Source organism: Pelobates fuscus, chromosome 8 (assembly GCF_036172605.1).
Source record: "Pelobates fuscus isolate aPelFus1 chromosome 8, aPelFus1.pri, whole genome shotgun sequence".
Classification (NCBI taxonomy): Eukaryota; Metazoa; Chordata; class Amphibia; order Anura; family Pelobatidae; genus Pelobates; species Pelobates fuscus.
Genome location: NC_086324.1, coordinates 27,597,566 through 27,611,921, shown reverse-complemented (window position 1 = coordinate 27,611,921; position 14,356 = coordinate 27,597,566). Strand labels below are relative to the sequence as shown.

At 40.2% G+C, this 14,356-nt stretch overlaps 1 protein-coding gene across 2 annotated transcripts in view; it reads left to right on the top strand.

Moving 5' to 3' along the window:
• NMI (N-myc and STAT interactor) overlaps positions 1 to 14,356 on the top strand; it is a 33,504-nt gene that overhangs the window by 4,626 nt on the left and 14,522 nt on the right. For both annotated transcript variants that reach the window (XM_063429532.1, XM_063429531.1), the window contains 2 exons: positions 10,538 to 10,696; positions 11,220 to 11,336. In XM_063429532.1, the coding sequence (XP_063285602.1) occupies positions 10,538 to 10,696; positions 11,220 to 11,336 (276 nt within the window). The remainder of the gene's footprint in view (positions 1 to 10,537; positions 10,697 to 11,219; positions 11,337 to 14,356) is intronic.

Sequence of the window (14,356 nt, the reverse complement as noted above, 5' to 3'; positions counted from 1 at the left end):
GTCTGGTAAGGAGAGATATATCTGGGTGTCATCAGCATACAGGTGGTAGTGGAATCCAAAAGAGGTAATATAAAGAGAAAATCAAAAGGGACCAAGGACAGAGCTTTGGGGGACTCCAACCGAGACAGCACAAGGGGAGCAGGTATCATTAGAAAAGGAGACACTGAATAAATTGGGCAGACTAAATGGGCCGAATGGTTCTTATCTGCCGTCACATTCTATTATATTTCTATGTTTCTATGAGCGTTGGGAGGGATAAGAGGAAAACCACGATAGGACAGAGTCACAGAAACCGAGTAATTTAAGAGTTTAAAGAAGGAGAGCATGATCAAGAAGAATTAGTAAGGAGTAGTGGCCTTTGGATTTAGCTGCGATTAGGTCATTAGTTAATCTGATAAGAGCAGTCTCAGTAGAGTGGAGAGGTCAGAAGCCAGATTGAAGAGGGTCAAGGAGAGAATTGGAATTGATGAAGTGTAACACACGGGCAAAGACAATTCATTCCAGAAGCTTTGAGGAAAAAGGGAGCAGGGATATGGGACGATAGTTAGAGGGGGAGGACGAGTCAAGAGATGTTTTTTTCAGTATAGGTACTACAATTGCATGTCTAAGGTCAGCAGGGACAATGCCAGAAGAGAGAGATCAGTTGAAGATGTGTGTTAAGGAAGGCATAAGACAAGGGGAGACAGATCTTATAAGGTGAGATGGGACAGGATTGAGCGGGCAAGTAGTGGGGTGAGATGAAAGAAAAAGCACAGCCACCTCTTGCTCAGTAGCCATGAAGAAAGTCTGAATAGTAGGAAAGGCATGATCTATGTGTGGTTGAGAAAGAGAACGGCAAGGTGGGGAGAATTCTTTCCTTTGCTGTTCAATCTTGTCTGTAAAGTAGCATGCAAAGCTATCAGCTGTAAGGTTAGTTTTGGGGTGGACACAGCAGGGTGAAAAAAGAGAGTTAAAGGTGTCAAAGAGATGCCTGGGATTGTGGAAAATGAGCTCATGAGATAGGAAAAGTATGACTGTTTGGTGAGGGCAAGGGCTGCGCTGTATGAACACAATATGAATCTATAAAGGAGAAAGTCTGCCTGGGTGCGACACTTCCTCCAGGAGCGTTCAGCACAACGGGAGCAACTTTGCAGGTAGCATGTTAATTTACGGTTAGAGGTGTGTCCTCCTCGAGGTGCATGTTTTGAGCAGGGCGGCAGCGTTTAAGGCCTAGGTGAGGGTAGTGTTATATGTGGAGACGGCCAGTGAGGGACAGGAGAGGGAAGGGGCAGATAGCAGTTGTGCACTGGTAGGAGTGCCTTAAGAACTGGTTTGGAAACCACTGGCCTTTCATCTGTCTAGCAGACTTTATCAATACTTACTCCGTGCATGGTATTAGATATAGAGTGGTTCTTCAAAGTAGCAAAACCTTCATGAAATTAACAATTAATCAGTTAATAATTTAACTGGAAAATAACCACATGTAAACAATACCACTACTAGAGGAACTAAATATAGCAATACATCAATTAAAAACATTTAAGAAATAAAAGAAAAAAACACAAGGAAATGCTTGGATGTTCTCCCATAAAAGAAAGGGAAGAACTGCCAAGCCGGCTGGTATAGATACGTGTGCACATAGATGTTATGCCAAAAGAATCTTAGAATCTGGAGTCCAGTGGGTAGATGGGTATCAGAGAGATGTTACGTATGATAACTATAGTGCGTAAGAAGTATCTCCAAATCCACAAAAAATATATATACAGACTTTAATAATCTATTCAAGAGAAAGAGATACTATGGCAACTATGTATCAATGAAAACTCTCTGGTTCCCCTAGTTGCCTATAATTTTACCCTTGGTACCAAAAGCAAATCCATTTATCGGAGTGCTATTACACAGGGGGTTATAGGCAATAGGCCCCTATACAGCAGAATACCTTCAAAAAAATCCTTTAGTGTATTCAATCAATTTCGAGATTAATAACTCGATATACACATTATAGAGTTATGAAGGGTGTTAGACCAAACGTTTAAAATTAGCAGAGGGATAGACAGGAGTAGTAAGTGTCTAGATAGACAAAGGGAGATAACGGAGTAAAAGTAAAAAGTGACTGACATAAAGTCAGAATGTCACAAAAAAGACACTAACAGATCTCCTATGCTATCTCTATTTCCCTTGCTTCTGCTAATAAACACCTTCGTGGGTGTTCTAAACTAGGTCGTTACACTAAATGCTGTGGAGCCTGTCCTACGAAATTAGACTCCAGAGAGAGTAATAGTGAGAAAACGAAAAATTAGAAAAAATGGTAAATCATAACTAAAGGTGAACAGTAGAGGGGAGGATTTCCTCAGTGCGTGGTGAGAGGTGCATAGTGCAGTGATCGAGTGCTGTGACTCGGGAATCCCCCCAGATGAGATCCGACGCGCGTTTCGGAGTAAGCAACTCCTTCGTCAGGGACCGGAATTGCCGCCCAGAAACTCCCGGTATTTAAATCGCTGCTGGCCAATCAGGGAAAGGTGCTTCACGTCGTCATCGCTGACGTGACGCTATGTTAATTTAAACTCTATAGGGGTGGAGTTAGCTTCCATGACGTCAAATGATTGACAGGCTGTGAACTCCTTGTGTGGAAGCAAGCCTTCTAAAGTTAGAGCTGTTCAAAGCATCCGTCTTAGTCAAGCTAATACTGTTACACTGTGTCCATGTTTATTGGGCCATAAGTAGATGTGTAACATTGTATCTCCAAGTGTAGAGTTAGGTAATAGACAGTGTTGATATAGAAATAGCCACAGCGATTCAAAAAATGAGAAAGGACGTGAGCAGTGGTATGGAAAGGACCGGACATACTAATGATAATGAATCATAATGCTACAAGTGGCATGAAAAATATATATATATATACATATATATGAATATCTATGTCGATATGTGATTGGATTTACAGAACATTTCTGTTCGATATGAGATAGCCACTGTAGTGTGAAAGTGAAGTGTAGCATTATGATTAGTTTATGTATAAAATAGAATGTCCTGATAATGAAAAAAAGGGGGGGGTTGAGCAGCGTCCTTAGTAGGTAATTATATCTGTCCAATTCTGAGCCCTGTATTGGGGTTAGGGACATACTAGAGGCAGAAGGGAGAAATTTATAGTCGGGCGGCAGTAATGGGGACGGTTAAGTGTCCCTCTGTTGAAAACGCCTAATAAGGTGAAATATAGTGATATGAAAATTCTCAGACAAAAATATATACAAAAAACTAAGATAAAAAGAAATGAAGGCTATTTACAAGTGCACTATATATTTATGGAGACTTCTAAATAAATGGGGAGTACGAGAAACCCTCATTGAGACCTTTGGGGGACAGGGTTTTCAGGCGATAGATCCAATAGCATTCACGTCTCCTTAGACGTTGGTCCCAATTGCCCTTCCTCTGGTCCTGTTTAATTAGTTCGATGCCCTGAAATCTAAGAACTTTTGGGTCCCCCTTGTGAAAGGTTCTCACATGCCTGGAGACCGATGTTTCTATATGTCTGGCTGTTTTTATGGAATTTACATGTTCAAGAATGCGTTTCTTGAACGGTCTAAAGGTTTTGCCTACATACATAATGTGACATTGGCAGGTGATCAAGTAAATCACTCCCTTTGAGTTACAGTTAAAAAAGGAAAGTGATTTGAAATTTTCTGTGTTGGAGCTGTTATTAAAGTCCTTTGATTTGGTATTAATATACCCACATGCTTTGCACCTGCCACACTTGTAGGTGCCTTTGATTTTTTCCGATAGCCAATGTGTTGGTGGTTTACCGGGCTGGAAGTGACTATGTACCAGTAAATATTTCAAGTTGTTGCCCCTTCTAGCTGTCAGGGTTGCATAGGAGGGAAGGACATCCCTAAGGTGTGTGTCCTGTTTTAGTAGAGGCCAAAAGCGGTTCATAATTGCTTTGACTTGGTCCCAACCCGCGTCGAAAGTGGCAATACACCTAAGTTGTTTTAGGTCTGTATTTTTTAGTGGAGGGGAAATTTCCCTTTCTCTTACTAGATCTTCCTGTTCAGATAGGAGAGCCCTATGGTATGCCTTCTTCAGGCATTTGTTGGGGTATCCTTTGGACCTGAACATGTGGCGCAATTCTCTTGCTTGTGTTTTAAAGTCTTCCAAATCGGAGCAATTACGTCTTAAACGTAAGTATTGGCCCGTCGGTATTCCCCATTTCTGCTGTGTCGGGTGATAACTTTTCCAATTTAGAAGGTTGTTGGTAGCCGTGCTCTTTCTAAAAAGGTTTGTTTTAATGGTGCCCAGTTCTTGTGGAGACACCATCAAATCGAGGAAGCTTAGGGACGGAGTGCCTATTTCTGCTGTGAATTTGAGGTTAAGTTCATTTGTGTTCAGGCTGAGTGTGAATTGTCTGAACTGGTCCCCTGACCCAGTCCAGATGATTATAATGTCATCTATATATCTTTTCCATAGATATATGTACTGGGTCAGGGGATTTTTGGGGGGAGATGTAAAAACAACTTGTTCCTCCCACCATCCCAGGTGCAGGTTTGCATATGAGGGCGCACAAGACGTCCCCATAGCAGTCCCCTGCACCTGGTGATAGTACACTCCATCGAACAAAAAGAAATTGTGTTTTAAGACAAAACTTAGAAGATCTAATACCAATACGCTGTGTTTATCTAGGGACGTCCCTCTACTCCTTAGAAAGTGTTCTGTGTGTTTCAAGCCCAGCGAGTGTGGAATTGAGCTGTACAGTGATTCCACATCCAAGCTGCAGATAATAGAGTTAGGTGGTAATCTGGTTTTTGTCAGAACCGCTAGGGTTTGTTTCGTGTCTCTTAGATACGACGGGAGTTGTGTGACTAGCGGTTTTAGGATGTGGTCTAAGTAGACACTTACATTTTGAGTCATGTTGTTGTTGCCAGAGACAATGGGCCTGCCTGTCAAGATCTGTTGTTGTTTATGAATTTTTGGCAGGCTATAGAAGGTCGAGATACGAGGACTGTTAATGGCCATAAAGTTATATTCATCCTTAGAAATTAGGTTATCATCTAGGCCTTGTTGCAAGATGCTTTTTAACTTATTGGCAAATATTTTGGAGGGGTCTTGTTTCAGCATTTTGTAAGTCATTTGGTCTGTTAGTATCTTTTTATTCATCTCCACATATTTCGGGGTATCCATTATAACTATATTGCCTCCTTTATCTGAGGGTTTTATGGTTATGGTCTTATTTTCTTTTAGTGTCTTTACTGCTTGGTGTTCTAATGCGGTTAGGTTGGAGTTTGGCTTGTGACTTATTTCATTAAAAGCAACTTTTTCAATTTCTTCACATACCAACTCAACAAAGGTCTCTACGTATTTAGAGTCTCCTAGCTTGGGGCAGTAGTGGCATCAAACCCCTCCACCTCTAGTGAGAACAATAGAGGGATCCTAAAGAGAGGGGTCACTTTTTTAGACAATACACAGGGGGACAATCGCCCGTTCCTGAGGTCCAGATCCAAAAAGCAATACAACCGGAAAAACCGGTTTTGAAGAACAGACAAATTGTCAACTTATCTGAATATATTCTCACACAACCAGAATTAGATTTGTTGGCAAAAGGTCTGTCTTTCATTCCCACACCACGTTTTGATAAGTTTACATGGGTTAAGGACGTTCACCTGTTCGCAAGAAAGCTCATTCTACACGAAAACTTCTTTGTAAGTGAAGAGAAAAAAGCTAAAAATCTAGGCCTAGATCTCAAAGATTATCGCATGACTATGATTTTAGCAGACCTGTTGGAAGAGAATGATAACTCCTTAGGACATAATTACCCTCTAACTAATCTTAAGAACAAGAGCCACTACTGCCCCAAGCTAGGAGACTCTAAATACGTAGAGACCTTTGTTGAGTTGGTATGTGAAGAAATTGAAAAAGTTGCTTTTAATGAAATAAGTCACAAGCCAAACTCCAACCTAACCGCATTAGAACACCAAGCAGTAAAGACACTAAAAGAAAATAAGACCATAACCATAAAACCCTCAGATAAAGGAGGCAATATAGTTATAATGGATACCCCGAAATATGTGGAGATGAATAAAAAGATACTAACAGACCAAATGACTTACAAAATGCTGAAACAAGACCCCTCCAAAATATTTGCCAATAAGTTAAAAAGCATCTTGCAACAAGGCCTAGATGATAACCTAATTTCTAAGGATGAATATAACTTTATGGCCATTAACAGTCCTCGTATCTCGACCTTCTATAGCCTGCCAAAAATTCATAAACAACAACAGATCTTGACAGGCAGGCCCATTGTCTCTGGCAACAACAACATGACTCAAAATGTAAGTGTCTACTTAGACCACATCCTAAAACCGCTAGTCACACAACTCCCGTCGTATCTAAGAGACACGAAACAAACCCTAGCGGTTCTGACAAAAACCAGATTACCACCTAACTCTATTATCTGCAGCTTGGATGTGGAATCACTGTACAGCTCAATTCCACACTCGCTGGGCTTGAAACACACAGAACACTTTCTAAGGAGTAGAGGGACGTCCCTAGATAAACACAGCGTATTGGTATTAGATCTTCTAAGTTTTGTCTTAAAACACAATTTCTTTTTGTTCGATGGAGTGTACTATCACCAGGTGCAGGGGACTGCTATGGGGACGTCTTGTGCGCCCTCATATGCAAACCTGCACCTGGGATGGTGGGAGGAACAAGTTGTTTTTACATCTCCCCCCAAAAATCCCCTGACCCAGTACATATATCTATGGAAAAGATATATAGATGACATTATAATCATCTGGACTGGGTCAGGGGACCAGTTCAGACAATTCACACTCAGCCTGAACACAAATGAACTTAACCTCAAATTCACAGCAGAAATAGGCACTCCGTCCCTAAGCTTCCTCGATTTGATGGTGTCTCCACAAGAACTGGGCACCATTAAAACAAACCTTTTTAGAAAGAGCACGGCTACCAACAACCTTCTAAATTGGAAAAGTTATCACCCGACACAGCAGAAATGGGGAATACCGACGGGCCAATACTTACGTTTAAGACGTAATTGCTCCGATTTGGAAGACTTTAAAACACAAGCAAGAGAATTGCGCCACATGTTCAGGTCCAAAGGATACCCCAACAAATGCCTGAAGAAGGCATACCATAGGGCTCTCCTATCTGAACAGGAAGATCTAGTAAGAGAAAGGGAAATTTCCCCTCCACTAAAAAATACAGACCTAAAACAACTTAGGTGTATTGCCACTTTCGACGCGGGTTGGGACCAAGTCAAAGCAATTATGAACCGCTTTTGGCCTCTACTAAAACAGGACACACACCTTAGGGATGTCCTTCCCTCCTATGCAACCCTGACAGCTAGAAGGGGCAACAACTTGAAAGATTTACTGGTACATAGTCACTTCCAGCCCGGTAAACCACCAACACATTGGCTATCGGAAAAAATCAAAGGCACCTACAAGTGTGGCAGGTGCAAAGCATGTGGGTATATTAATACCAAATCAAAGGACTTTAATAACAGCTCCAACACAGAAAATTTCAAATCACTTTCCTTTTTTAACTGTAACTCAAAGGGAGTGATTTACTTGATCACCTGCCAATGTCACATTATGTATGTAGGCAAAACCTTTAGACCGTTCAAGAAACGCATTCTTGAACATGTAAATTCCATAAAAACAGCCAGACATATAGAAACATCGGTCTCCAGGCATGTGAGAACCTTTCACAAGGGGGACCCAAAAGTTCTTAGATTTCAGGGCATCGAACTAATTAAACAGGACCAGAGGAAGGGCAATTGGGACCAACGTCTAAGGAGACGTGAATGCTATTGGATCTATCGCCTGAAAACCCTGTCCCCCAAAGGTCTCAATGAGGGTTTCTCGTACTCCCCATTTATTTAGAAGTCTCCATAAATATATAGTGCACTTGTAAATAGCCTTCATTTCTTTTTATCTTAGTTTTTTGTATATATTTTTGTCTGAGAATTTTCATATCACTATATTTCACCTTATTAGGCGTTTTCAACAGAGGGACACTTAACCGTCCCCATTACTGCCGCCCGACTATAAATTTCTCCCTTCTGCCTCTAGTATGTCCCTAACCCCAATACAGGGCTCAGAATTGGACAGATATAATTACCTACTAAGGACGCTGCTCAACCCCCCCCTTTTTTTCATTATCAGGACATTCTATTTTATACATAAACTAATCATAATGCTACACTTCACTTTCACACTACAGTGGCTATCTCATATCGAACAGAAATGTTCTGTAAATCCAATCACATATCGACATAGATATTCATATATATGTATATATATATATATATATTTTTCATGCCACTTGTAGCATTATGATTCATTATCATTAGTATGTCCGGTCCTTTCCATACCACTGCTCACGTCCTTTCTCATTTTTTGAATCGCTGTGGCTATTTCTATATCAACACTGTCTATTACCTAACTCTACACTTGGAGATACAATGTTACACATCTACTTATGGCCCAATAAACATGGACACAGTGTAACAGTATTAGCTTGACTAAGACGGATGCTTTGAACAGCTCTAACTTTAGAAGGCTTGCTTCCACACAAGGAGTTCACAGCCTGTCAATCATTTGACGTCATGGAAGCTAACTCCACCCCTATAGAGTTTAAATTAACATAGCGTCACGTCAGCGATGACGACGTGAAGCACCTTTCCCTGATTGGCCAGCAGCGATTTAAATACCGGGAGTTTCTGGGCGGCAATTCCGGTCCCTGACGAAGGAGTTGCTTACTCCGAAACGCGCGTCGGATCTCATCTGGGGGGATTCCCGAGTCACAGCACTCGATCACTGCACTATGCACCTCTCACCACGCACTGAGGAAATCCTCCCCTCTACTGTTCACCTTTAGTTATGATTTACCATTTTTTCTAATTTTTCGTTTTCTCACTATTACTCTCTCTGGAGTCTAATTTCGTAGGACAGGCTCCACAGCATTTAGTGTAACGACCTAGTTTAGAACACCCACGAAGGTGTTTATTAGCAGAAGCAAGGGAAATAGAGATAGCATAGGAGATCTGTTAGTGTCTTTTTTGTGACATTCTGACTTTATGTCAGTCACTTTTTACTTTGACTCCGTTATCTCCCTTTGTCTATCTAGACACTTACTACTCCTGTCTATCCCTCTGCTAATTTTAAACGTTTGGTCTAACACCCTTCATAACTCTATAATGTGTATATCGAGTTATTAATCTCGAAATTGATTGAATACACTAAAGGATTTTTTTGAAGGTATTCTGCTGTATAGGGGCCTATTGCCTATAACCCCCTGTGTAATAGCACTCCGATAAATGGATTTGATTTTGGTACCAAGGGTAAAATTATAGGCAACTAGGGGAACCAGAGAGTTTTCATTGATACATAGTTGCCATAGTATCTCTTTCTCTTGAATAGATTATTAAAGTCTGTATATATATTTTTTGTGGATTTGGAGATACTTCTTACGCACTATAGTTATCATACGTAACATCTCTCTGATACCCATCTACCCACTGGACTCCAGATTCTAAGATTCTTTTGGCATAACATCTATGTGCACACGTATCTATACCAGCCGGCTTGGCAGTTCTTCCCTTTCTTTTATGGGAGAACATCCAAGCATTTCCTTGTGTTTTTTTCATTGACATAACTTAAGGGTTCATGCCCAATTTGGGTGTAGCTGGTATCACCCACCCTGACCATTCTTTCCTAGTCGGAGATTTTACCTTGTGTGAATCTTTAGACTATGGAGAAAATATCCTCTCTTTTCATATTTCATTAAGAAATAAAAGAATCCTACTCAGTAAATTTCAGTAAAGGTGCGATAGATTGACCATTTTTATTACATATGAATTAAAATAGACCCATATTTTTGACGGTTGGCTGCATTTCGTATAATGTACCTTTGTTTCAAAGTTATGTACAGTATATGTTTGTTTTGGAGTGGTCACTCATAGGTTGTTTTATTTCGATGCATAATAAATGTAAAACTTTTACTTTCTGTTTTAATGTTTGAGTCTTTCAAATGAACATAAATTGTGTGTACTATAATTGGTACAATTTCATATAGAAGTCTTTATCTTTTAGCCATTGAAAATGTTCGGTGTAATATATCATACTAAAAATACAGACTGATGGGTTCTCTTCTATAGTTACCGGTAGTTGAAATATATATCTTGTGCACATTTTTGCTATTTTTCTATCCTGAAGCAATGGCATAATGTTGCCTATTGTGTGTGCTAAAACCAAATTAATGTAGAATGATCATTACTACAGATTGGTCAGATACCTTTCTGAAATTCTGTCGCTGTGAGATGTGTGTTTTAATTAAAACACAAACTTTGTGTGACATCATTTTTTTTTTGGTTTATGTTAAAATATGTTGCAATCTCATTGTAAAAGTGTGGCACAATGAATTACGGTTTAATAATAATATAAAATAAAAATTGAATGATATATAGTTGGCATAGTGCTTGCGTCCCGGGAAAAGTTCTGAAGTGGTGTATTTATTTATTTATTTATTTTTTGCTGAAAAGGAATGTTTTTGTCAAATGGAAAACAAGAAATCGGCAGCGCTTATAAGGAAACTCGATGCAGATGACATGAAACGAGAAGCGGAATCACGAATTATGAAACTGGCTGAGAGGGAAATGGAATTGAAAAAGATTGAAATTGGGCAGAAAAAAAATTATGAGGTAAGACAATGTCTCATTTGTGTTACTGACTTGAATGAATGAGGTATTAATTTATTATTAAGATTTAATAAATGTTCCCGCTTTCACACATTAGTTGCTAGCCATTGCCTCATAGCTGATTGGCTGGAAGTGTTAGCTAACGTTCTACACTAATCAATAGCTCCCCATTCATAAAAATGGCTTGCCAAAATGACGCATGTCTCTCAAGCCGTTTTTCTCGATGAATAGCTACTGATTGGCTTATAGCATCAGTTGATGCTTTCAGATGATCGGTGGCGCCCCTGTCCATGGTAGTCTGAGATTTCCTTTTTAAAGAATCTTAGAGAAGTGGTAAGACAGGGGCAGAGCTAAACAGTGCTTGAGAGAAGACTTTGGAGCTTAACTGTTTGGTATGCTTGCGCCAGAGACCTCCTGACATCATAACAACTTAATTCAGATTAAGTTATTATAGTGCCCCATAGAGTTCCTTTAATTGTGGTATAATATTTTTTTTTGCGTGATTTATTTCATCTCCTTTTTTAAGAGAGATCTACATACTTTGAAAGCAGACAATGATGAGTTGAAGAAAACTATTTCAGATCTAAATGCCTCTATACATACGGCCCAGAACGACTTAATGATGTTGGAAGAAGAATTACAGGTACTGCCACATTTTTATATAAGTAATGCCTTAAAGGGAAACTAGTGCCAGAAAGTTAAATATATTTATTAAACAGTTCTAAACATTTTTGTCTGTTTTACTTTACTTAGTGCGTAAGGCATACTGTTTGCATACCGGCATGTATGAATCTTCTCTGTATTTAAATATAACTTTCCCTCCCACTCATGACACCATCATACTTTAACATCCCTGACAGGGATATTTACTAAAGTGAGAATTCAAAGTGAATTTAAAATAGTAGGCCAAAGTAGCTGAGCTGGAAACATAGCTGACTTGGAGAATTTTTCCAAATTTCCTAATTTTGCCTTAAATTTGAAATTCTCTATTGATACTCACTTATGAAAGCCATGTGAGCCATGTGAGTGTAAATAACTATGGCTTAAACCAAAATGTGCCATATTTACATTTTAATTAATCTTGGCTATAATTAAACTATTTTGTTTTTAATTTGAAACTTTTGCATTTTGTCTTTTTTTTTTTACATTCTTTATTTTCTTGGTGCTTAATTGTCAATAAAGCAATGATTGGCATTGTACATAGACATCGACAGTATACATTGCAAGGTAAAAAGAAATATGAGGACATGCACCGTTTTTTGTTTTTTTTTTGTCCAAGGAACAAAAATAGAGTATAGGATAATCTTGCTCAACAAACATGTCAAAACTTTACATACTGATTAACATACATCAGTGAGGCATTTTGTCTTTTTGGTCCTTTTGTTGAACCAGTTTCTGCGTTTTTACCTCTGTTTTGACTGGACTTGTTCGTCTTTGGCCCAGCATGTGATGAGTATTTCAATTTACTCACATTACAAACGCTTTATTAAGGGTTTAAGGCACTCATCCAGAACTGGGCTGCTAGCTTTTTTTCTTGCGTCGAGCACCTTCAGATAGCTTTGTAACAGTGGCGGAACTTCCGCGGTCGCAGGATTTGCAGCTGTGCCCGTTGTGCCCGCGGGCTATGTAAAGCGGCCCCGGCCTGTGCGGTATAATAGCCGGGGCCACACGTCCAGAGGCCCATCAGGTGGCCCATGCTGTTAGGGCCACCTAATGGCAATTAATTTCCAGGAGGCCTGGTCAGCGCTGAGATGCTTTAACAGTGCGATCGGGCCCCCTGTGATAATGTCAGATGCTTTGAGGAAGTGACAGCCCAGGTCACTCCTCCCAGCAACCACCGGGAGCCACTGGACCCAAGGGAAAGTCACCCTCCTACACCTAAAAGGTAGGAAACAGGTTGGTGACTAAAACATTTTGTATGTGTGTCTGTATATGTGTGTGTTTGTATGTATGTGTGTGTGTTTGTGTGTCTGTATGAATGTGTGTCTGTATGAATGCTTCTGTGTATGTGTGTATGTATGTAAGTGTGTGTCTGTATATATGTGTGTGTGTATGTCTGTATGTATGTGTGTGTATGTCTGTCTGTGTATCTGTATGTATGTGTGTGTATGTTTGTATGTGTCTGTATGTGTGTGCATGTTTATTTGTATGTGTGTGTATGTATGTGTGTGTGTGTGTGTTTGTATGTATGTGTCTGTATGAATGTGTGTATGTCTGTCTGTGTATCTGTATGTCTGTCTGTATGTATGTGTCTGTGTGTGTGTATGTTTGTATGTGTCTGTCTGTATGTATGTGTGTGCATGTTTGTTTGTATGTGTGTGTATGTCTGTGTGTCTGTATGTGTTTGTGTGTGTGTGTTTGTTTGTATGTGTGTGTATGTCTGTCTGTGTCTCTCTATGTATGTTTCTCTATGTGTGTATGTGTGTGTGTGTGTGTGTATGTTTGCATGTATGTGTATGTGTGCCTGTATGTGTGTGCCTCTGTATATGTATATGTGTCTGTGTGTGTCTGCATGTGCATCTGTTTGTCTGCATGTGTGGAGGGGAACGTATGGAAAGGCAGATGTAAGTGGTGGGGGGAGGCTAACAGGGGGTAGACATATGGGAGGGAGAGCCACAGGGCAATTTTTACACCGGGCGCCTTGGTTTCTAGTTACACCTCTGCTTTCTAATGTAGTTAGTATTGAACTTGGTGATTTTCCAAGAACTGTCCCATAACTTACATTTTTGGAATGTTCTGAAATGTGGTCTAGAAGAATTCTAATCTTTCAACTTTACTCTTTATAAATACCGTAACTCCCCTATGAATGTATGTTATGCATATGCACTTGTTTCACGTTCTACTTTTTGGAGATATGGATGCTGTCTAATCTGTAGACAGCTCTCTATAGTGCATTAGGATATTGTAAAAAAAAATTTATTTGACAATTTTTATTGGTTTTCATTTCTTCATAAGGGTACAGAAAAGAGGTTGGGAGGGGAGAAGAGAACATTTTTTATAACTGCAATATGCTTGTGAGTTGGGTAAGGGTACAGAAAATAATCGGGGGGAAGGGGAGCCCTATCATGGTACGAGAATGTGCTGGTCATTTTTTAACATCGTATATTCATATATTCAAACCGCCTTGCAAGGTGGTGCACATTGTATTACATGCATTTCAGTGATTGTGTCATTGTGTCCCTTAGTGCGTCATTGTGGCTCACATAACTTAGTGCCTTTACCCTCGTGCCATCTTGTCCCATAAGTGGGTGTTGTTAGGGTTTCGCATTCTGAGCAGCAGTGCATGTCCTTGTTTTCAATGGCCTGTTGCGGGGGTGGGGAAGAGGGGGGGAAGAGTTAAGGGGGTAACAGCGGGTAACAGCGGAGAAGGCTACTGATGACTTGGCCGTTTTGTGGTTGGCCTCTATTCGAAGCCGGTGTCAGTGGGGGGGGGGGGGGCGGTGGGGTGATGTGCGTATTGCCTCTGGTCGAGGAGGCTTAATTGTATTGCAATAGGTGCCTGTAATTTGCCTTAAGTAGGGTTAGTTAGGTTTATGTTTTTCCCAGGTTTCCAATGCTTTGGGCCAGTATAGGGCTGCTTTTTGCATTCGTCTGGCCATGGTTTAATATGTTTTGTTGGTGTCTATTGTTGCGATGCATTGAGTGATTGTGGGGCGGGTGGTT